This window comes from Vanessa atalanta, chromosome 11, assembly GCF_905147765.1.
Source record: "Vanessa atalanta chromosome 11, ilVanAtal1.2, whole genome shotgun sequence".
In the NCBI taxonomy this organism is placed as follows: Eukaryota; Metazoa; Arthropoda; class Insecta; order Lepidoptera; family Nymphalidae; genus Vanessa; species Vanessa atalanta.
This window is the reverse complement of record NC_061881.1, coordinates 5,746,398-5,772,461: the sequence shown is the minus strand read 5'-3', so window position 1 is coordinate 5,772,461 and position 26,064 is coordinate 5,746,398. Positions and strand designations below refer to the sequence as shown.

Below are 26,064 nucleotides of genomic sequence, written 5' to 3'. Positions count from 1 at the left end.
AAAATGTTCCTTAAAAAGGTATTAAGAGTAAGAGAGAGCTTGGTGACGGGTTTCTTGTGTGAAACGGACGATAGCTCATATAATACGTATTTGGTAAAGCAGGCTGGTTTTCTGAGTCTAAGATGTGTCAGTAAAAAGTTGTTCATGTAACTTTCTAGATAAATTAATGCGATTCACGTCATTGAATAGCTAAAACTAATAATCTAAACATTGTTTCTAATAAACCCGACCGAACAGAACATGCAATGTCAACCATAATTATTTCGCACCTTCAAATTATTGAAAATGTATTGTCATTTTGAAAAAAAAAACATGATTTACAGAAAAAATGTCTAATTACACTGTGTTTAATAACTCAATGGGACATGAGTCGCTTACCGAAGTGAAAGTTCGCTGGTTTGATATATTTATGTATATTAGTACTAGATATGGAGCTACGTGGACAAAAATCATAACTTAAAAAAGGACCTTCTACTAATTCCGGCAAAATATATCTTAAAATGAAAAACCACAAGAAAACAAAACAAATATTATAACTATATGAACCAGTCGTAATGTTTGGGTCACGACTCAACTGTTTAAATACACTAATATTTAACAGTATATTAACTATGGGTATCTTGCAAATCGGAAGTATGTCACAAAAGAAACAAGTTTTCTGCTTGCAAGCAACTAAGTCAATTCAAATAAATTCAGTACAGTTTTGATAAGTCTAACGGTACGGCACGCTAATTTCCAATCTAGACTTTGAGAAAAGGTTTTAAAAGTAAAAAATAAAATAATGAATAGTATTTAGTTAAAAGTTGTGTACGGGCTTGTACTAAAGTTATTCATATGTATTTAGTGCCCATGATGTATTATGCTACTTTCGCAAAGACAATGGTTGCTCTTTGACTCCTTTGGAAAGTGATTACCTGCTTACATTACTACTGTGACATTGGCGAAAGTTACTTTTTTGTTTGACGAAATCCATGTCGTGTTCCTCGGTCAATATTGACTGGAACGGATAGTTTATATGCCTTTGAAGTATATGTGAAAATAACAATGTTTTTTTTTTAATATCTATTCTTTTAGGTTATTTCTATATCATAATAGTTTTTTTTCAATTGAATTGGTTGTACTATAGATACAAATAAACTTTTAAAACTTAGACCAGTTTTGAGCAAGTTGAAATTCTAAATGTCAAGTGTGTCTATGTAGTGTTTACAGCTGTAGGAATTTGACGAGTTCAATGCTCCGTTGTCATTTCTTGCATCAATAGAGTCCATTGAATTACGCCCGCATCCCGGGCGTCTCTTAATTACCGACTAAAAATTTTTATTCCGCTTAATCAGAGAATCGTTTATTTGTTCTCAGAAACAGCTCAGCTCTTCCGTAACTTTTAATTGCGTTATTATATACTAAATGTTAATTAATACTATACAGTATATTTGTAAAATTTTAACTTCAGGCTTACCTGTAAATGCATCTTTTCACGGTTCACGCTCCGCTGACACTCTGACATCTTCATGTACCGCAGAGAAATACAATCTAAATTCAACTTTATAACAAACGTAAACGTTTTAATTTAGTTTTACATTTCGGCTGTATACGAGGTACGAGCCAGCGAGGTGAGCAACTAGATCATAAAGAAAAGTGTCCTTCAACGTACTTTGTTTCCAGAGTAAGGACATGCTTTGCAATTTTCATTCCAGTCCTCATCCCGACTGACTGTGTGGTTGTTTAGTTATTACTAATTTAGGAGTGATTAATACATCATCGACATCAATTGATATCTCTATCGCATCAGAATATTAATTGGTAAGTTAGTTACATGTATTGCATAATATATATACTTTTTATTTGAATAGATTAAACCGGTTGAGAAGTTATTTTTTAGAAATTTTAATTAAGGAGGATTTTACAATTATAATCTTACCAAACCTGATTTTGAGGCGAAAAAAATTTCTCCCGAGTGTTTTTGATTACTCCTATTTAATCGAAGAAACCTGTTAATGGATGCTTAATTTCAATATAACCGGATGTTATGCAAGTAAAGGATAGAACAATTAGTTATATAACTAATCAGAGAGTCACGCACGGACGTTGAATATTATCCACTTCATATATCGTAATGACATTATCGATCATTTTATTTGAAGTAAATTGACATATTCAATATTTCTATGATATTATGCAATGAAAACTTACCTCATAACGCAAAAAGTTACCGCTATTAGCATTATATATTTATATATATTACTATTTTATAATTTTAGTATACAATTATGTTTGATTGCTGTCGTTTTAAATAATTACTAAATATTAATTTCACTTTAATATAATATCAATGTAATATATCTATGAAATGCCTTGTGACATAAAAAACGAATATGAAATCGTATATATTTTTTTATTACGGCGGTGATAACTTGATAAAATCGTGACGAATTACGTGAAATTGAATTCGTGGTCATTGCGTACGTGATGTGATTAAGACCAGATGCATGTCTTCCTGAAACTAACACAAACGCGCTACATGCAAATTAATAACTGCGGTAAGAAAAGTTTCTACATGCATACGGACGTAACAAGTTATCATTATTTTATCTAATGACATACTCCAAATAGAATATACGGCATTTATTTGCAAATATAAATACGTACGTATTTCTTTAAATACTTTTTTATGGTCAAACTTTGTATTTGTCTTATAAATATTGGACAACTTCACATACATTACTCTGATCTTAATGTAAGTAGCTAAAGCACTCGTGTTATGGGATATTAGAAGTAGACGGTACCACAAACACCTAGACCCAAGACAACATAGAAAACTAATGAACTTTTTCTACATCGACTCGGCCGGGAATCGAACCCGGGACCTCGAGGTGGCGTACCCATGAAAACCGGTGTACACACTACTCGACTACGGAGATCGTCTAATTTCTATAGATTATATAATGTTTTATTTTGGGTAGAGTGAAGTTACATATATTTAAAGTAATAAAATCAAAGTATACTTTATTTCAAATCGGATCCTACAAGGATTTTTCGTATTTTCAAAATTTTATAATAAAGCAAATGTGATGCTACCACCGCTTAAAAACTCAAACACATAACTCTCTATTTCACGAAATAAATAACATGGAAAAAAAATATACATCCTATCTGAAATATATAAAATAGTAATTGTCTTTTACTATAAACATACCTCATTTATAAATTATTTTTAATATAACATTGTAATTTATTATTTGCAAAGTTAAAAATATCATCAAAATTCTATTATGGAAACGAATATCTTGCCCGAGGAAGGATTTAATGAAATACAGAGTCGGATACTTGTTGTTATAAGTTTAGTTACTATTATTTTGATATTGCCACTATGTGTCAATAAGGTACTGACATTTTTTTATTGAATATAATAGGATGTCAAACATGTTAAAATGACAAAACTTGATTGACAATTGTTCTCAATAACAGTGACAGGAAACAATAACCAAATCTATGCTGTATCATTGGTTGAATAAGCAAATGACAGTGATTGTCGCTAATAATTTAGATTTCAGAGTTCCTATAATAATTTAAAATAATAACATTTAATTAAATGTACCAGTTTTATAATATCACTGGAATTTAAAGGGTTGCAACGGGTTTTAATCCGGACAAGCACCGATGTAATTTATCTCATACGCACGCTAAATGAAAATAGAGGAGACCAGCTTGAGCCGGTTAAATTTCTGCCACTTGTGTATTCAACAACCCGAACTGGAGCAGTGTGGTGGAATAAGCTCCATTGACATCCACCAGCATTTGAAACACGAACTAGTTGGTACTGTTACATTATAATATATTTTTATTTCTTGCTTGAATATAATTTTTCATTCCTGAAAATATAATCCTTAAGAACGTTGCAATAAACAAAACATAAGTACTTATAGATATAACATTCTCATTTGTTCTTGTCACAAAATTTAATGTTTTACACTTTTTTTTATTAGTTTTGTTGTAACATTTTACGATTATAATCAAACATAAACGGGGAATATTAAGTTAAGTTACATCTAAACAAATGGTTAAACAATATACGTACAAGTATATAAACTTTACTTCGTAAAATTATTTCAAGGTTTATTTTATTTTTTTATTATAATCTCTGCGATCAATTTAGTCGCAAAAAGTTTAAACCACTTAGGTTCCTTTTGTTATGGTTCTAGTCGGCTTATGATGATGCTTATATTGAGATTTCCTTGATATACTCTCGAAATACATCACGATTCTGTTTCCTAGTAACGTTATTCTCATTCTTAATTAACCATGCAACTAGATTTATACAAGTTTGAATTACCATTTTACACGTCTGGCATGTCAGTAGTAGTGAAGCTTCTGTGAGGCTGGAAATAAAATGAGTTGTTAAATTGAAGTAATTTAATAAATTTTATCTGAGCGAATTGCGATTTTTATTTTGTGGCGATATTGGAGTACTATGATGTCGAAAAAAAAATGAAAATAGATACGAAGTTAGTATTTGGTTACATAACACTCATGGATTCACAAGTAGCGTCGTTTTTTTATCATTTTCTGTTGTTGGTAAGTTTTCAAAATTATTGGCTTTTAAGATGATAAAATAAACGTATGAATCTGAATCCTTAAATATAATTGATCGGTATAGGGCAGATATCGAGGCTTTCACATTTTCTTTAAATCGTAAAGGAAATTGTACATCTGGAAACAATTTATTTTAACCGTCTTCTGAGTTTCTTTGTATTCATAAATAAATTTAAAAACCACCACTTTAAAATATACTTTATTAATAAAAATAGTAACATTCATACTTTTCAAATAATTGATGTCATACTAGTTATTAATATAATTAATTTTATTTTCTATTTCATTAACTATGCTAATTTATTATTCATTTCATAAATTTGTCAATTTTCAAACACCATAGTGTTCCAATACACATTATCCAACGGAGTTTTTCTCAAAAGATTTTCCTGTATGGATATAATTAGAGTTATGACGCCCCCGTAACGTACGTTACAGCGATCATTATCTCTCAAGGTTTCAATGTTGAATTCCACTCTTATTTTAGACACTTGATTATTACATGACATATTTTCATAAATATATTTTGCATTTTGATCATTTCTTTCATACATTTTAACTCAATTTTCAATGTCAAAATCGATCAAAATATTTTCGTGACAAAAAAACTATAATAAATAAGTACAAGTAGAAGAAACAATACTGAAGGGATTTTAAATCGAATCATTACTTGTGATGAAAAGTAGATACTTTACGATAATCGAAAGCGCTCGTCGCAATGTCTGAACCCTAACCTCCAAGCCAAAGCCTGTCCTAAACGAAAATTGACTACTTGTGAGCGTTTTGCTGGACTAGCGCCGGTGTCATACAGCTTTCTAAAATCTGGTCAAACGATTACTGCATATATCTATTGTCAGCAACTGAAAACCATGAAGGAAGAACTAGCTGCTAAGCAAGCGAGATTGGTCAATCGCTGTAGGCCACTGCTGTTTCACGACAACCCAAGACCACACACTGCACAACAAATAACCACTAAGTTAGATGAGCTACAATTGGAATGTCTGCGACATCATACTCCCCGGACCTTGGTCCAATAGATTACCATTTTTATTCAACTCCGATGCGGCACTCCTAACCACCTTCAAAGAGTTTATTAATTATCGCCCCCATGGTTTTTTTAGAAAAAGGATCAATAAACTACCTGTGAGATGGCAAAAGTGCATAGATAACAACGGTACATACTTTGATTAATTAAATACATTTTACAAAAAAAAGACTATTACTCCCGAACAAAACGCCAATTTCATATGTAGGTATCTAATATATAGATAAGTTATATTTCGATAAAACAAAAGTTATATTTTGGCTCTAATATTTTGTTTTAAAGCCTCTGAAAATCTTTGAGGCACGACAGTTTCCAGTATATATTATGCATTGTGTTTTTTAAATTGTTAATTCTTTCTAAAGTGTCCTTCATACATTATTAAATTAAAATCAAATACAGACTACAATCATAAATTTATTTTATATAGCCAACAGTGATAGATGTGCCGTATTCCGAGTTGCAGAGACAGTTCTTTCAACTCAACGAATAGCGTTATTGGCATTTCCAGACAGACGAAGATCCTTACATAAAGATGCATCGTACAAAAGGTGTTTTATGTTATCACATTGCTCACTCCGCTTATAAATCAAATAGATGTTGAGTCAGAAATAATCTGACTTGCAAAAATGTTACATAAGTATTATAAAGCTTCTCTTATTAATAGTTTTGAATATGAAAAACTGTGATTCAATATAAAATTTTTGATAGATTGTTGTCGTGTTTAAAACCAATCCCCCGAAGTTATATATAGGAATGTTGATTTATGCGATTATAAATGTGTGAATATTTAATTTAATTTAATTTCTTATGTCAAATTTATGGTTATTTATACAGTAATTTGTAGAAAATAGAATATACCGCTTGTTGCCTGTTTTTGCCTCTGCCTGCCTCTGTTTTGGCATCAATCAACTTGTTAAAGAGGGTTGTTGTTATTGTGTGTGTTGTTGAAAAACTAGTAACAGAAACAGAATAAAGGCACCAATGTCAAAAAAGATGTTAGTGGAGATTTGACAGGCAGGGAACCCGGTGAGACCCTTTCCATAATAGTCTCGTAAAATAATGATTAAAAAGGATTTTCTAGAACCACCTTGTATAATTTATTACTTCATATAAAATATATTAAAAAAAAACAATTACACAAAAAAAAACAAATTAAAAACCTCTTTTTTGAAGACGGCTAATAAGTTTATTCATATAATATTCATAGTCATATAAGTTCATTCACTTTATTTAGCAGCATAATGTGAGTAGCACAATCTATTAAATTATATTTACAAATAAAATTTTAGTAGGTATGTTTGTTTCCATTTTTATTATACTTATAATATCGTAATTTGAATCGTGCATCGAAATCATAATTACTGCGTTTCGTTGAGTAGACATTTCCAGTGATGTGTTGAAGCGGTTGCGTTATTATAAATTAAATGGTAAATCATCCTCGTATCCCTCTCATCGACAGGGTAAACATACAAAATGCAATCATGTTTGCCCTTTCCCGGTTCATCCATATGGAACGTGTCTCGTCCACGGATTCCATTGTCCATGCTCGCCGGCCGCTCTATTTATATCCAATCAACGACTGCATCTGTAGATAGGGTCTTTTGTCTAGTTATTTTTTTCTACAAATTAAATTTTAATACTTATACTAATATTTTGTTATATACATATAATTTTATAGAGAGTAATGTCAAGATAATATACATACTATGTATATAATATGTATTATATGATTAAAGTGAAATTAACGTTATAAGGAAAATGTTTAATATTGCTATAAAATATAGAGAGTCGAAGCGTACATAAACATGGCAGGAATTTTAATAAGCACATCTTGTAATTAATAGGGATTGGAATAATAACCATTAAAACATGACACATATGCTGGTGTCCTAAATTTAAGTTTTGTTGACGTAACAGTGTAACCACACGTTACGGTAAATGTGACCTAATCAAACCTAGTCTAGTATCAATCTCTTCGATAGTTAATTTTACGGCCACTATGTCAATATCTTAAAACTTTTACAATCATGGACGGTATAAAATGGTTTGTACCAAAACGGTATACTTTCAAAAGTAATTCAATTCATATTCTTAATTGAATTTCTATTACATAGAGGCAAGTTTTTCATTCCAATAAATATAGTCATTTATTTTGAAAATTAGTGAAGTGGGCAATCATTTGCAAATTAGAGACCGTTTTTGAGAGATTTGCAAATAACAAATTGCTGCTCAACACTAAATATAACATGGAGAATGGCGCCCAGCCTGCGGTCTCAGGCGCCAGCCAAGACGTGAGTCAAGGACGACAACCAACTCCGCGGCGTTTAAGTTGTATTGTTATTTGACTTGATTATACGTTATTGTAATACAAGTTAGTAGCTTGTACAATAGCGTTTTGTTGTTGTGTTAGGATCATTATCACGTCCATGTTGAATAATTATTATTTCATTTTAAAGTGGTCCATTCTGTTCGTAGTCTAAAATAAAGTTGTTAATAATAATTGATGTTAAGAAAACTTAACGTTTGAATTAAATTTACCACATTAAATTATTTTAATTTAACGCTTTTTCTAAGTTTTTATTAATTTCATATTCAACAAAATATAATATAGGTATAAAAGATGACATAAATTTAATGGCACGTGGCATGACACTTGATTATTCAGAAATTAATATTTATGAACAAAACTAAATTTCTTACTAAGTATCCAATCTTAATCTTGAAAAACGGAAAATACACGTCATATATATTATTTGTTAGTATACCAATAATAATCAAAACACTGATAGGTAATAATTATAAAATATCTGTAATTTTGTAATACGATATGTCAAGATCAAGATTGCACGACTTGGTCTGAGTCATCAAATTCAATGTAAGCAAATTTGCTGGTTTCAACTTAATGCATATTCATTTATGAGATCCGGTGCAGACAAAACAAATGCAATCGTATCCTAAGGTTTTATTTGTTCTCTCTTCTAAATAAACGTTCATTTATCTATAGTTGTTAGAAATGATATATGTAGCGAGCATGAAACGAAATATGGTATATACATTTACTATCAGCCCGTCCCGATAGCGTGTGTGTAAAATAAAGATTTCATCCAGAAATATTTTCCGAAAGATCAAGTCAAATGCCACAAAATAATAAGTGATGAATTAAAAATATATATTAAATTTCTTAAGCTATGTCTGATTCCAAGACAATCAGAATTACTTTATTTTTAAACAGGTACTCTATAAACTACTTAAGACCTTTAGACCAACTTTTGTGATATTCAATTGCGCATGTCAATTATGCATCTTTAATATTGTATCGTTCGACAAAGATGCGTACACCAAGTGTACTTTCTGTTTTGAGTTTGTCATTATGCCACGAGTATCATGATTAATGCATCGAGCCGTCGGCACGCACAATGAAATCAATGCTATAGGCTTTGTATTCTAAGTGAGGTGGGGCGTTCGTCAGCCCGTGTAATTGCGTGAACAGCTAATGACTTGATTTCCTTAATGCAATATTGATTATTCAACTCTTCTTCAAACTTATTATTTGTTTGAAATAATCAAACCATTACTTACAATGTAATCGCATCTTGGAATTATAATAATATATAGAAAGTTTATTTTAATCGATATAATATTTGCAATTTATAGCTTTAGCCTGGACTAATCACAGTGAAGAATTATTCTATTTTGCAGTCCTAGTGAGAATAAATTATAGCTCAGTATCTTGTTTTCTGCACATTTCATTTCCTCTTTGGAATAAATTAAGAGAGCACTAGCCCAAGGTTTAAGTGGTTTAGATCTAGAACCTCGATTGTCTAGGTTGAGTGCATGTTGACTTTTCGAAATGTTCATCAATGTTTGAAAAAATAAATTACCAAACTGAAAATTATTATTACCTTTTTTCGAGGATCCCATTCGACGAGTTTTTCACAAAATACACGTACTAAAATTAATTAATTAGGTACATTTCTATATTCAAACCACCCAGTGACATCGCTTGGATATTTTACACTAAAATTTTAAACTAATTTGTATCGTTCGACACCATGACACTACGATTTGTGCAGTGAAGTTGATGCAAAGAACAGAACGCCGTATGCTTGCACATTTGACGTACGCTTTTAGTGTGACGATATAACTATACTATATATGAAATATCTACTCATTCAATCTTTATCAAAGCAATGTTTGCACGATAGATGAAATGTGAGATTTTGGATCGGTTTGAATTATTACTGTCGCGCACATATACTTCGACAGTTATTTTCTATCTAGCAATACCCCATTTACTGGCGGCAGTTATAATAAGCTAGTTTTGAGTGTGGGACTTAAACAATAAACTACTTAAACATGGTTTGTAAACGTAAACAGTTTGTACTCCCAATGGAATACTACTTCACAGCTGCATTTTCTATCATACAAATCCATGGCGTAATATCATTAATTCTATTTTATCTTTACGGCTCAGCTGTCAATTTAAGTGAACTGATATCGAGTGTATCTGCTATTCGTAGCGATCCTTTAACGTCGTTAACAGTTATATTGAAAGTGGCGTAATATTTTTATTTTAATAACTCAATAACCTAATAATTATATAAAATATGTATAGGTAGTTGTTACTAAATTTCTAATAAATTATGCGCAAAAAAAGATTTATATTTCATATTATGTATAAAGATTGATTAGATTAACTTTCTCCAAAAACTTATTTTATAAAAATAAGTACACGGTGTACTTATTTTTGTTCCAACATTTTCTATTCATACCATATGCATCTATTATGCAGATGTTGTAAACAGAAGCAACGATATACTTCAGACTTATCTTTAAACTATTTATATGAATCTAAAGTGCCTATTGGGTATAAACGCGAAGGTTGATCAATAAAGGAAACTTGTCAGCTAATTTAATCAGCAGCGTTTATAAAAGGAAGTTGCCATTTGGACATTTGAATCGTCGCTGGCAATCACATCATTGCGTTAGATTGTGCGCTGTATGGCTCCAAAGTTTAAAACGCAATGCTTCAAAAACAAGACTATTTATCATAACATTTGAAACGAAACTGTTATTCAAAGTATATGAGATTATTTACTATCAACCAAATTTCTTCTTTAAAATACTAGTGTGTGTTCGCCAGCCTGACCATGTCGAGTAGGTTTGCCTCACCCACGTTTCTTACAACGAGCCCATATTTAACAGTAATCGGTAAACATGAACATGTCAAGAAAGCAAGTATACAAATTTCCTCAACATTTCCATCTGAACTTTTTTAGAACGTTCTAGTTCCGACCAGCAGTACATCATACATGTAGAATTACCTACATGTCGTTAACCTTTCAACATTCAGTATACGAATCAAGGCCGACATCTATTGATAGATTATTGTCTACCGAATTGTTTTTTGCTCCAAAATAACAAACATCCAGTAACATAAACCGACCATCATGAGTTACGGTCTCAAGCAAAAAAATGCGACATAAAATACGATACCTAAAATATCGATCATATTTTACGTATATATAAATTCTTAAATTAAACTCTGTTATTTTGTATAAGTTAAACCAATTTAAGTTTACGATATAGTATAAGAGTTTGAACCATACGGTTGCTCATGAACCGTGTGTCTTTTTGTATAGCCATAAGCTCTGCTATTGGATGGTAAGCGGGTTATAAAATTAGAGAATTGGTCATACAGTGCGCTTCAGAAGTGCCTATTTATATTGCAAGTATTCTTCCATTTTGAGTCCTCGTTGCGTTGCGGTGAAATTAACCGGCGCCTTGCGTCCCTTCTTTTATTGTCACCGCCATGGTTTAACGGTTCGTTTTTCTTATGACTCATTTACGATGTTCAAAATATCACCGATGGATGGTACTTTCACAAACTTTGTTCCTATTTAGATTTCATTTAATACTTTATAATCTCATCATATATGTCTACGTATATTATTGATTTAGTTGTTTTTGATTATATTATTTGTTATAATTTCAAGTAACTAACCAATAAAATATAATATAATAATTTAAGGCTTAGAAATCCGCGGAAATTATTAAAGAATCGTAACTTGAAGGCATCCGTGCAATACACGTGGATACGATTTAATTATGAAATAGTAATTGAATCGACTTGTATATTTAATGACTTTAAAAGTGGATTATATGTTACAAAACTTTTAACCGTCCACACACTTGACTCACTAATATTGAATGACTCATCATCATTTATATAATCTCGTTACAAACACAGATAGGTGCCATGTCTATTCCTGGTAGTCTACATACGCATAATCTTATACTTGTTTCTCAGAACGCCCTGTAAGTGCATTGAGCACGTTTTCTCCTTATTAATCTCAGAGTAATCGTATATGGAAAGTAGCTAAGGTGAAGGGTCGTCTTAACAATATTAGACACATAGTCGTTCATATGATTCCCGGCGATGCTTTTTTTAACTATTTTCAATTCAACCCTAAAAATACGAGTGCTCTATGACATTAATCCCACATGGCATGTTACTAAACCTCTGTGTCACTAATGAGGACATTTATAGATGTGAAAGTCTTTGTGTGGGTGTAGCGTTAAAAAATAATAAGTACTACACTATTGTTGTTGAAACGGTTTGAACTTTTCATATACGTGAGTATTAAAAGGTTTTTCTTAATGTAATATTTATCTGCTGCCTAGAGTAGTATTGAAAATGTTTTCAACGGTTCTTTGTGATTCGGTAACATTTTTGTAGGAGTAATACATTAGAGTAATTTTTATATAACGCTAAGTGAATATGTTATAATATATAAATTAAAAAGAGTATAAAAATGATTATATACTTGAATATTATACTATATATTAAATTTTCCCTCTGATGTTTTCATTGTAACTATAAATTCAATACGTAAATATATGATTTTCTAAAGGTTTAAATTTTAATTAAAACATTTGTACGACGCTTTGCAATAGCAGCAGCGGTGTTTTTAATGCTTATATGTAATTAAAAATATAAAATTTACATTTATATTCTTATAAGGAAAATATGATATTCTTTACTACAATGTTGCTAAATTAAAGGCTATTTTGAATAGTCTAAGTAACTACACGGTTTGATGGTTAACCTTGTTTTTTTTTTTGTTATATTTCTTACAACAGAATTGTACTCATAGAGCTTTCGATAAGGTCACGTTTTTGCTATGTTAATGCCAAAATGTCAACACCATAAATATAATTGCGTAGGTACATAAAAAGTTCAACCTGACTTTCTTTTCTTTCGAATATCGCGTTGAACAACATAAATTAATATTGTAATTTAAGATTTTATTGCGCCATGTACAATTATAAATTATATATTATCAATTTCTTTCATAAATAGGCAGATATAAGAATTACTCGCAATTAAATATCTATGTTCTAAAGTGAATATAATATCTTAATTGCTCAATGGGTTCAATTGCCTGACTGCAATACGTAAGAATTGCTTTTATTGTTTAATTTTTATTCGACAATTAAACTTTCGAGTTATGTCTTAAGATAATTAATTAATGATTGAAATCGTTGATTAAATTTAAATTACGACCTTAAAAGTCGTCGCCGTCCTTTATATCCGATATTCACGGTCAAATTAACGAGGAATGCATTGTTGGTTGGTTGTTGCAGAATAACTGTGAATGCATTCACTGAGTCGTAAGAATTAATCAAAGTTTCATCAATCAAAATCATTGTCTTCAGATTTCCGTTTTAATGTTTTTTTACGATTTCGACCCGTATAAAAGACAAGGCGAAATAGAGCGTCTAGCATCGAAATATCTTGACACGAATAGCAATATCGTTTAAAAGATATAAACACGGTTAAAACCTACATTAACGCGTTTTTCCACATAGCGTGATGAAATCAGCGAGGATAAAATGCTGTTAAATTCCATCGATTTACGGTTTTTAGAAAGAGATATTTTAAACTGCTTAAAAACCTTAGTTGTACCACTTAGTTCATTTGTTATAAAGTATATAGTTTTTAAGAGAGTATTTTAAATATTTTGTAATACCATAGTACTGTGTTTCAACATCAAATAACATTATGCACGATTTTTCCTGCTTTTTTTTCAGAAATGTTATTATATATTGTTAATTTCAAGTATATATATTTTTTTTTATTCGTGACGTAAATCATTAACAATACACTTTTTTTTATTAATATCCAATTAATTAAGATACGAGCGTAAAATAAATAAAAACCAGAAAATATGCTCTGTGAATTAATTATATTACTTTTTTGGTCACATAATTTATTTGTCAATATATTATAACAATTTTAATCGTTATTAATTCTACTTTTAGTCGATTGGAATAAAAGAGTTGTGAGCAAAATAATAATCATCTCCTTAAAAACTTCTTAAAAATCCTTTTAATTGAAGATCATGCTATTCGATAGTTTATTTTTAAAACTTTTTCCGTGCAACGATTATTGTTTATTTTATTTATTTATTGGAAAAGTTATACCATCAACTTATCACTAAGCACTTAAAATTAATATCTGCCTTGGGTAACATACAAAGTGATACGTCTTTAAAGGTGTAAACAACATTAATTGTTAATTGATTATTAAACAAAGCAACTTCTTATTTGCCGTCTCAACTTGTGACTGTAAAGATTTCTCATACAGTTATAAAATCTGAACGCTGTTTCGTTTTATGCTCAGTGTATCACGCTAAAAACTTTATTATACTACGCAAGAATTCATTTCGTGCAGACTTGTTTTAACCGATTTTCTCAATGCTATACTAATATATTTTAGGGTTCCTTATATTTTTTTTATAAAAATTAGCCATATGTTTGGTACACGGAATGAGTACATTTTTAGAAGTTCATATAGTTGAATACTTTTAAAGTGCCTGCAGGCGCGATGAGTGTAAAGGTAAGCCAATTAACAGTATAACGTTTCGTTTATGTAACGTCGTTGCACGGTCTTTTTTTTTAATATAATTGGTACCTTATATCATACGAGTTTCCTCAGAGAATTACCCTAATATTAAATATTTACTCAAATGAAATAAGTTAGCTATTTTAGTTCTCAATCTATCCACAAAATAATTATTATTAATACTAGTAACTCTTTTTACATATTAGTGAATGAGCAAACAAAAAAAGCAAAAATATGTACGGTAGTTATATCGATATAACTGTCAATACTGTACGAAACCTTGCGCACGCACTCCAATACAGCTCCAAATATTAGAAAGTCGTCTACTAGTTTATAGAGTATGTAAAGCGATTTGCGAATATATTTCTACCGTCACAGGATAAACCTGCAAAGTTTAAAGCATAGTTCAGGATGCGCATGCCTTGTTTCTCGGTCGCATAAATTGAAGAAATGGACTAATGCAGCGTGTCCGCCCACAGGACGGAGTCTGCTTGCCCGCAGCGGAATGCACAGTTGGAACACTCGTTGCCATTTATAACGTCATTTATTATTTCAGTAATAAAACTCTCTATTACTTGTTTCACCTTATCTAGGCATAATCTCTCTTGTTTATTTCTAAATCAATAGTTGAATTATTCATATATGAAGATTTATTATCAGATTAAAGTTGACATAAATATTATTGTTCCTTTTTTTTTAATTCAACTTCATATTGCAATTTAATTTATCGACTTTTATTTCGATTAGAACACTTGGCGTGCATAAATATGCTTAAATTTCACTTCGTACACAATGAATACGGTATGCGTTGATTGGTTTTTTGTTTAGTTACTAACAATATTTAACTACCGAAGAGATGGATTTGTCGGTAATTAACTTTACTCATTACATTATATCCCATTTATTATTATATTCAAACAAATATTTATTTGTAATTGTATGCATGTAAATTATAATATCTTTAATATCCCGTGTAATTATTGTCAATAAATCAAGCTAAATAAATATAAAAATAGTTATCTTGACATGATTAAAAAATACAGAGGTCATTTACGTACCTAAAATACAAGCTAGGTTAAGAATAATTTTAAACCAGTTTCATTACAAGTGAAGTAAAATTCAACAATATATTATTATGTCAATATTCAAGAAGTTTTTATTATAAGCATCTTTTAAATTTGTCTTTGTTTAAATGTAGGTTACATTTAAACAAAGACGGTTTACGGTGATAATGTTGAGTTTTTTACTTAACAAATTTGCTCTTGCCTATAGAGACTGGTAAATTGCTGAATTATTTTACATTCTCAACCTATAATGCTGCAAAACAATGGCGGAGGCCATCGATAGATCTCTTAATGTATCATAGCTGAGTCACAATCACGTCATCAAGTTTCCTAACTGGCCTCAGTGAAGGAGTACGACGTCTGTTCACCTTACATTGTGTGACGATTATTGACCCCAACTTTAAAAATGTAATTGTACTAACTAACAATGGCTTTTAATGCTGTAAACATCCTGGTGTGTATTTGAATATATGTAATGATGACGGCGCCACTGCTCTGTTTTCCTTTTAGTCTGGATGAACATCAACATTCCCTAAAAGGCATGTCGTCCGGCTTGCTCACCCACGCCCTGCTTTGTATGGGACAAGACTCCTACGTTTTAGCAGTTCAAACTATCTTAACATAATAATATATTTATAGTTTGAGAAACTTACTCATTAAAGTAAAATTAAAAGATACAATGCGAAATTGATTATTAAAAAATATATGAATTGAGATTACAGCCTTTCTGTTTATTTAATTCTAGCTTATAAATAAACGTGGAGATTACACCGATGACAATAACTTCCAAAAACGCAGTGTCAGTTTAAAAATAAAAGTGTCATACGAGAATGTAAAATTGTTATGTTACCATTTATATAATTATATCTCTATCTCTTAAGCAATTATCACCTAGCAGACGCATCGAAATAATAAAAAATTTGAACTCAATAAAAACAATCAAACAGTCTATGAACATACAAAAGTAATATTGCTTATTAGGATAGTATATAAACTACAAATATAAATGGATACTTATTACAAATCCATTCCCTGCAATAATTTCGAATTGTTGACGGACAGGTTGCTACTCGCTTTCCGAAGCTATTTCCGTATCAGTTGATTGACGTGTCGGGTTTCCGTGTTCCAGGGCCACCGCCACGGCTGGGGCTGAAGGCGGCCAGCCCCGGCGTCACCGACGAGGACTGCAACAGCAACACCAGTCTCGCAGGAAGCCAGCACTCGACTCACGATGAACTCGATGCGCATTGCGATAACTCTGGATATCTATGGCTCCTCGATTATAAGTAAGTGTCGTGGGATATTGCTAGAAATGCTTGTTGAATAAATCCGTCATTACTTTAAACAGACAATTTATTACTGTAATGATGTGGTTACTTTTCCTGTTCCTCAGAAATATGATTAGCTTCGAATAATTTGTAGTTATCAGAAAATACAATTGTTGATAGTCAATCGTCGCTAAGTAAAAGCTACGTATATTAAAACTGATTTTACTAAAAATAATAATTAATTATTTCGATAGTATTTTGTTTTGTTTCAAATACTATAATTATAATTTTCTATAACTCTAAAATAACTTATTCATCAAATAAAATACACTTTGATTTTCTCCCGACATTTACAAAAGCTCTTACCCTTTACAAAAGGTCAAACGTCAAGGACAAATCACGTAAGGTTATTATTGGGAAACTTTTACGAATTTATTTTTCTTTAGATCATTGTTTTGGGCAATTTACCTATTAAATAAAAGTCAAAGGTAACAGCAATCTTTGTTACGTCACTCCACTTGTTATTCAGTGAATTAGCCCATATAACCGCAATAATGACGTAAAATGTTACAATTTATTGACGTAAAACATATTTCACTGACATGAATATTTTTTTGTTTCCAGTCCGATGTTTCGAGACGGCTCGTGTCACCATATCTCAGTACTGTCCTCCGTATCCGCCTCCTATAAGGGCATAAGCGATCTAACATCTCGCTTCGAGTTCACATCCCGCTACAAAGACATCGCTCGGGACCTCGACGCGAACCTCGCTGAAGCCGATATGGAGAGCTTCAAAACAGAAGACATCCACGCTCTCCTTATGACCACCGAACTGCCCCATGACGCCATCATAGACGATATAGCACACGACGTAAGTTCTGGTTGTTTATATGCAAATATTTTCAAGTATTAACTTGAGAAACTGAACAATCAAAATATGTTGTATTAATTTTTAATAGCGAGTTTATACAAAGTTAATGCAATTTTTATCCTGTTCCCTACTTAATTAATATCAAAGTGGAAAAAGACATTCTTGGTCTATCAGCATTGCGCGATAATTTACACATAATTTGCAAAGACGTATAAGGCAAACGAAGGAAACGTGATGACATGCCATAGGTATGGGTAGTATGTTTTCACATTTTCACTTCGCTTCACCATACTTACACTTTACGTAACGTCAAACGTACAAGTGTTTCACAATATTTACACTTATTAGTAACCGGTTTATATTCAACACTGTAGTTTTTTCGCGTTGTAATAGATTAAATTGTTCAATAGTTATCGTTAACAATAGTTTGAGGAAGTCACCAATTCTAAATGGTTATACGTGCTTGTAGTTTGTCGGTTGTAAACATCAAATATGGGACGTGTTGCGATTTATAATGAACATCAAAGAACACTACAATGAATTTCAAAAAGAACCAATCTAAACACATACTATATAATATATTAAGATAAGGTAATAGATCTACCGCTTAACCTATATATTTTGATTTTTTTGGCTGATTATTTAAATATCGATGTCTTCTTCTTCGAATGTATATTCGCTGTTGAAAGAAAGAGATAGATCAGTTTTAATAACACCCGCTTAACGAGTTGTTGATTAAATAATCGATGAACTCTTGTGGCTAAGTAAAGACAAATATTGAATCAGATTAAAATATAAAGGATTATAAAACAAAATCTCCCCGAACATCTGTGACTCTTTAAATTAAATTATTATTAATAAATATAAATATTATTTTGAATATAAATTTATTTTAAATAAATTCAGAAAATTCAATTAAATATATTTTAAATAGCAGTCCCTTAAACTCTAGAGTTTTGAATCCATATTGACGTCTTATAACAACTAAGTATACTTTTTATATTACTTACGTTAAAATTTGTGATTTCATCGATAAACGAGGGTATAAACTATTAATTTGAAGAACTTCTTAAAATATCTACGTAGATAAATCTTTTTATAATAATAAATATATAATAAACTATTACAAAAGGAAAAGAGGAATGATATCATTTTTTTTTTATAAGAATAAATATAAACGTAAACCTGTTTTATTCGGACATTGAGAAAATGTACTTTTTTTAGACAATAAAATAAAATAAGTTTATTTTATTATATACAAACATGAGTATAGCACCTAAATTGCAAAATTTCATCTCATCAAGATTTAACTAACGGGTGTAGTTTAATAAATTAAATTAAAATTAATAATCTATAAGTTGTTCAACAATGCTATAAAGTGTATACATATTTTGTTTATCAAAGGCTACAAATTGCAAAAAAGTCACGTACACCGTTTGATAAGGACTAATAATAAGTCCTTCCTTTATGTATAGCATACGTAGTTATTTGAATTGAGACTTGGCTTTTACGTTGAGACAATATGAGTAAAATCAATAAATACAATTGGAAAAATTTAAAGTGCCTCAACATAACGCTCATTGAATAGGAAAAAAAACAATTCTATTTTTTGACAAATGAAATTTATATTATATCACATTAAATTAATTTATAAAAACTGAAGCATTGATCTCCATCGTTCCCGTGGACTAACAAGAATATAATAATACTTTGATAAGAATTAAAATTTCTTTTATAGGAACAACTTATCGTTCGATTCGAAATTGCACCAAACGCTTATTATATTATAATATATGGATGAATTTTAAAATATGATAAAAAAAAATAAAAATAGGTGACAAGAGATTTGTTGTATCGGCATATGTATGACAAGACTTTCTAAATGGAATGAGTTATACAGTTATTTTATTGCTTGCGGCTTCATTTGTGTACTTGTTTCGCTAATAAATTGCATGGACTTTGTTATATAAAGAAGCGGCATCATATTTTTCCAAAACGAAAATATTTTAAGGGTTTTTATTTATATTCTATTTACACTTCGATAATATTTACAATATATAAATGACATATAATTAATATCTACCATTCATTATATATTTTTTTTATATATATCTCGTTGATAACAATGAAAAACCCATCTAAAAATATCTTAATATTAAAAAAATAATGCAATTATTCAGGCATAAATCTTGTTAAATCTTATAAAATATTGCCATAAATATTTCGTAATAAGGACGAGAGATCGTATCGAGTGTCGACCACAGACATTACTTATTTACTTTAATGTGTCAAGCGAATATTTTATCCTTCGTGTTGTAACAAGCCTTAAAAGGATAAATACACAGTACACGCGAAGGTTGCGTTATTAAAAAAGTAACAAAAGTATAATCAAAATATGTTTTAAATGAAATCATTATAAAGGTTTATGATGAAAGTTTTAATATTTATTGACATTATTATTCTTATATAATTATAAATAATTTAATATTCTCTATTTATACCTATAGATTTTATTTTAAAGTAATTGAAGAGCATAAAGTTTCAATTATTTTAGTATTTCGGTCATTAAAGTCTATTATTTCCAAGTAACAGATCACAGTAATTACTCCCTTAAAAATAGTATTAATAGTAGTAATAGTATACTATACATATTATTATTCTGAGTATTTCTTAATTGGCAGTTGTACAAACAACAACACAACTCAGGGTCAAAAGGAATTCAGCAGCTAAAGAATATAAATATTTTTTGTTACGGAATTAATTTATATTAATGTTCTTAAGAGTTTAATTAGTTAATTAGCAAAGTTTTATTATAACAAAATTATTATAAATAGATAAAAATAAAATACAGTTAACGCAGTAACCTTGCATGCATAATATAAGATACTAAAAAAGAGTTGTAAAAAGTAGTGTTTATAACAGTTATTTTCGGTCCATCGATTGTACTACTTCACGGATGTGATCGTGACAGGTGAAAGTAATAATTTAGTTACATCTCAGTAATGGTTAAACTAAATTGTTTACCATTGAATATAACATGCGTTAAACACAAAACGTCTTATCTAACGTGAGGTCTTTGTCTCTCTTTTATTTGTTTTTTTGTGCTAATACTGGAATACTTTGGTATTTTTTTATTTGGAAAAAGTATATCTCTACTTAATTTCGTGTAAATATTTTTTTATTGTTTTAAATATTTTTAAATTGTTTTAAGTAAATTACATTTTTGTAAGAAATTCAATTTTCAATGTCGTTGAACTTTATAAAACGGATGTAACACATAAAAACCAAGCTTGGCACACTATATCAAAACACTTCCTATTGTTTTGAACCAAGCGAAATTATTGTATAAATAATACGAAAATTCCTTAAAAAAATCTCAATACCTAAAAGTCGTGGAATAATAACTCAAAAACAAGTAGACTATGTAAATAGGCTCTTAGCACTTTTGAATCATAATGTTACAGGAAAAATGACCACCGGTTCGGAAATCAGATTCTACCAAAAAGAACCAGCAAGAAACATAGTAGTTAATCTTTTCTCAAATGAAATAAATAATTAACTTTGTATATTTCATATGTCTGGTATGGCAATCAACGAATCCGAACTCGCTTTGGTTTATCTATGTATACGAATATTAAAATTGCGAAAGTAACTCTGTCTGTTACCTCTTCGCGATCAAAATGCTTTACCGATATAAATGAAATTTGGTGTAGCGGTAGTTTGGGTTCCAGGGAAGAACAATAGGGATAACAGCTTGTGTGTAAAGTTTTATAAATTTCGCGTGTGTAATGTCTGCGACATTCAGCTAGTCATCTAAATGTTCTTTTATTTTTGATGATAATGAAAATAAATAATTATTACATTATTATTATTATTAAAAACAATATTTCATCCAAACAGGTTTTACCCCATATCTAGTAAATATCTTGAAATATCTAACTACGTGTCATATAGCAAACGGCAAATTTAATTCAAAGAAAAGGCTTAAAATTTATTTATTTTAATAAGAATTAATTATTTATTTCGATTTACTGTAAATATTCTAACAATACTAATTGTATTTAATTAAACGAAACATATAATTTTAAAATATTCATATTACAGTTAAAAATACAGCTAACTATAAATTTTAAAATATAACAATAGGCATATTAAGCCTAAAATCACATATATATTCTTAAATTATTTTCACACAGTTTTGGTGACTAGTTTGTTTGTAAATCTCGGAGGTGATAATTGGTGACTAGTGGGTTGAATTTATCCTAAATAGGATGATAGCTACATGGAATATATAGTGGATCTGGATTTCTCGTATATAAAGTGGTACAATATCATTATATATACGAGATATACCTATCATGTAGTCGACGAAATATCATCATTCACAGACAACATCTTCCACAAAAATATTAACGTTTTATTTCATTCACACTCTCATACAATACTTTTTGTTTCATTTTTAATATTTTAACCGTTTCTATGAAGACCTTTTTATTCTATTTACGTAATAAATTATAATGTAAGATTATAGCTATTCTACGTATCCTTTGCTAATAATAAATTTTAATAAAAAATAGCGTCTTTTTCGTACTTAATCTTATACATTATATTCTATACGTACCTATTATATTGGTAACACTTAAAAACAAACATTTTATCACTGCCACTACATCGAGCTACCTACTCTAGTTTAGCGGTTAACCGCTACGTCGTGCGTAAGAGACATACATGTAGTTCAAAAGCTTGCGGAAACTTGTTAATATAATATATATAGGCACTTGCAGTTTATCAATATGAAATATAATTATAATATCAAAGGCTTAACCATTCCACTGGACTAACACTTTATTTTTACTAATATTTTCTTATTTAACTCATCAATATTTTCTCTCATAATATTATGTTTATTTTTTCAGTTTTATACTAATTTCTTGGTGGATATGGTTTCATATAATGGTGTATTGCAGAGTAATCCTCAAGGCGAGATGTTTGCGAGTATTTCGAGTTCACTGTTGGAAAAATTTCAGTTCGACAGTTCTATCAGTGTTGGCAGTAGTTTCCAGGTTCGCGCCGGTTTACCATTCAATGTTCATTATTTCTGTCACTTGACTCGCCTCATTGAATTTCATCATGCTAATTTCCGCACCTCATTACGTATATTATAACTCGTTCTAATTACTTTCATTAAAAATGACATACATGTCACGCCATCTAGCGCCAGCTTATAGAATTATTTTACACTCTTAGCTACGATAGATGACGCTTTTCAATTTGTTCCTTAATGTTTTTTCACACAATAATATACATACTATGTATAATAATTAAAAAGCATTTCGCTATAGATATAATATCGATCAATAAATATATTATTACTTTATTAGGAAAGAAAAATAATAATGCAAATTGTTTGTTTGGGGTTGCACAAATATTTATTTTAGTATTTTATTTATATTAATATATTAGGAAGTAGGTACATCGTATATACAATACAGAACATTTATTGTACAATGATGCATTGATGAGTTTTTCGCCATCGCGATTGATAATATTTATTCATAAAACCAAACTGATTATAGCATGAGTAACGTCTCAAGAGTAGCTTTAATAATACAAATAGATAGAGAGTCCAAAGTACTTGGCTGGCATTCACTACGAGACTTCCTATACAGTGCGCCCATAGTACGTCGATCCCGCGGGATGTACGAGTAGTAAAGATAAAATAAGACCGTTGTTAATGTGTGTGTGAACCGTTCACACCGAATTGCGTCAATCATTTCAACTACACTATACTTCTATACCCCAGCTCATAGTCATTCCCTCCTGACTGAACGCAAGTGTGTGCTATATTTATTTCATCTTTGCATGTGTCATCGGCTTGGACATACGGCAGCCATGTGTGCGTTGCCAATGAAGTCAATTCAAAAGTCAGATATTGTCAAAGTTTAATTTATTTTTGTATCACATTTGTACCAAATATCTACGACCTTGGTATATTAAAAAAATAGACGTGCTTATTTATCGCTCATTAGTTGATTGATGTGTGTATTATGCTAATTTTTTGAAGAGTGCGATATCCAGTATAATCTAAATTCAACGTTCGGGTTTGCACTTTAAGTATCAGTCTTTGTTAAGGGGCCAAGCGTGACGGTGGTGTCAATTACAGTTGTTTAATTCATTTATTTTATAAAAGTTTGGGAAGCGTAGATTGTGTCTAATATTAAAATTAATATCCCCGCTGCTCCTGGTGCTCCAGTAGCGCCCAGGGCTTTCGGGAGTGCTGTGCTCGGACGTATTTTGCAATGAAGTCTATTGCAATATGTTGTTTTACAAATAAGGTCAAATCGGGTAGTTTACAAGACTTAATAAATAATTGTGTGTGCGTAAGATAGTGAGAAAAACAGTGAAAAACATTTTTTACCAGCAGATATTTAATGAAGTGATTTACGAACGCTTGACTCGGTAGAGACGGTAGTCGAATAATTTAGTGTTTCAGTGGGGGACGTTTATAAGTGACTAGACAATTCCCTTTGAAATTTATAATGGGTGTGACCGAATATGATTGGGATTCCCGTAATGGGTACTATTCAGTAAGTAGTAGGACTAAGATTTACAATATAAAAAACAACACAAATGTTGCTTCCTTATTTCCAAGCGTTCACCTGTTTTCTGCAGACACCGCCAAATCTATTTTGCGCTTTAATCGAATCTAGAAAGGTTACGATACAAAAATAACTCTGCAATTACACTTCCTTTACTTTTGTTTATCCTTTATTATACTAAATGCACTAAGCTTTAATCACTTATCATTACTATAATTACATATATTCAAATTTGTTTGTTTGGACAATATTAATAATTACATTATCATAACTATTTGTTTTTGATAAAGCGTGTTTTCAAGAATTAAATATAAATGCATCATTATTATGATTAGTTTGAATTATGACCTCATTTGTTAGAGGAAAAGGAATTAAATTGATGATAACGCCCGCTCCGGCGCAACTTGTACGAGTACGTAGCCATGTACAAGTACGTAGCCACCCTTTTTGAATAATATACCAAAAGCAATGATTTAAAGCTATAATATTACTTTTTTAAGAATATAAATTTGTTAAAAAATATATATGTCACTTTCAATAACGTTATTTGTTATAAATGTAAAAGCTAAATATTACTTAAAATTTTCGGTACGCAACAATTGTTGAACTCTCACTCGGCTTACCGACGCCTAAAATATACTTGCATGTTTAAATGTTTATGTTCCGACGAACTCGTTTACGTTTCGAAATCTTCCTGGAACTTTTACCGACAGCACGCCGTTTCAATGATTGTAAAATATATGTAAATAGGATGTGCTCTGGTATTGAGGATGCGCGTTGATAAAAATGTATTTATTCATCTTAATGTGAAACAAATAAACAAATATATAATGAGGTCATTAACGACTAATTTATAATGGAACTTTTCTATACACAGGGTGAAGAATCCGTCGGTTCTATCAATACAATGTCAATATGTAAATCGGAACTATTATTCTCTCCGGTAAAAGAAGGTGCGCATGGTGTTCACTTCAGCGTGGATAGCCTCGACTGTGAACTGCCAACTGAGCAGGATCTCATCCTCACGTGTCAGGCTAATAAGGATAACTATACCATAGCCTTTGAGGGCAGTCTCACCATTTACTCTGAGGACAGTGAGTGTGCTGAACCCGCCGTCAATCAAAAACATGGTAATTAAAGTATTTTCAAGTGTGTTCACTGCTATTTAGACTTGCGTTATTTACCGATGACACGATGTTTGCGAAGTAAGCGATAGTGACTCATACACCTATGTAATTTTTGATAAGCACCGACTTAATTTCGTTAATCGTTTTCAGACAAACTGGTTAAAGAAGACTTAAATATAGCATTAGATAGTGATGAACGAACGCGCAGGAATTTAGAATTATTAGAAAGATGTAAAAAATTAACAAATAAGCTAACAACGTCTATGGCTAAAAGTGATTTAGGTCTAACTACCTGGAGTAAACTTAAGAAGCAAACCTGTCAATCGCCTTTAAAGAGGTATTTATGGGTATCTGTAGTGTTATATTGAATTATATCTTGCCGTTTGTGTAATGACATATTCATTGCCTTATTTTCCCTTTTAGGCATCCATCCGGTAACAATAATGAAGATTCAAATGAACCGACAGACACCACAAACGAAATGAGCAATTCAGTTATCAAAAGTCAAAGCTTACCAAATTTATATAGAAGGAAATTATTAAGCAGTTCCATCAACTCCGCAGCATTAAGCAATTCAACGGTAAGTACCCGT

General features: G+C 30.6%; 1 protein-coding gene across 1 annotated transcript in view; it reads left to right on the top strand.

The window, feature by feature from the left end:
• Positions 1 to 26,064, top strand: part of LOC125067243 — a 56,735-nt gene that overhangs the window by 18,986 nt on the left and 11,685 nt on the right. Inside the window, exons 2-7 of the mRNA XM_047675721.1 lie at positions 16,737 to 16,893; positions 17,500 to 17,746; positions 22,714 to 22,809; positions 25,223 to 25,475; positions 25,623 to 25,809; positions 25,896 to 26,052. Of these exons, the coding sequence (XP_047531677.1) occupies positions 16,737 to 16,893; positions 17,500 to 17,746; positions 22,714 to 22,809; positions 25,223 to 25,475; positions 25,623 to 25,809; positions 25,896 to 26,052 (1,097 nt within the window). The remainder of the gene's footprint in view (positions 1 to 16,736; positions 16,894 to 17,499; positions 17,747 to 22,713; positions 22,810 to 25,222; positions 25,476 to 25,622; positions 25,810 to 25,895; positions 26,053 to 26,064) is intronic.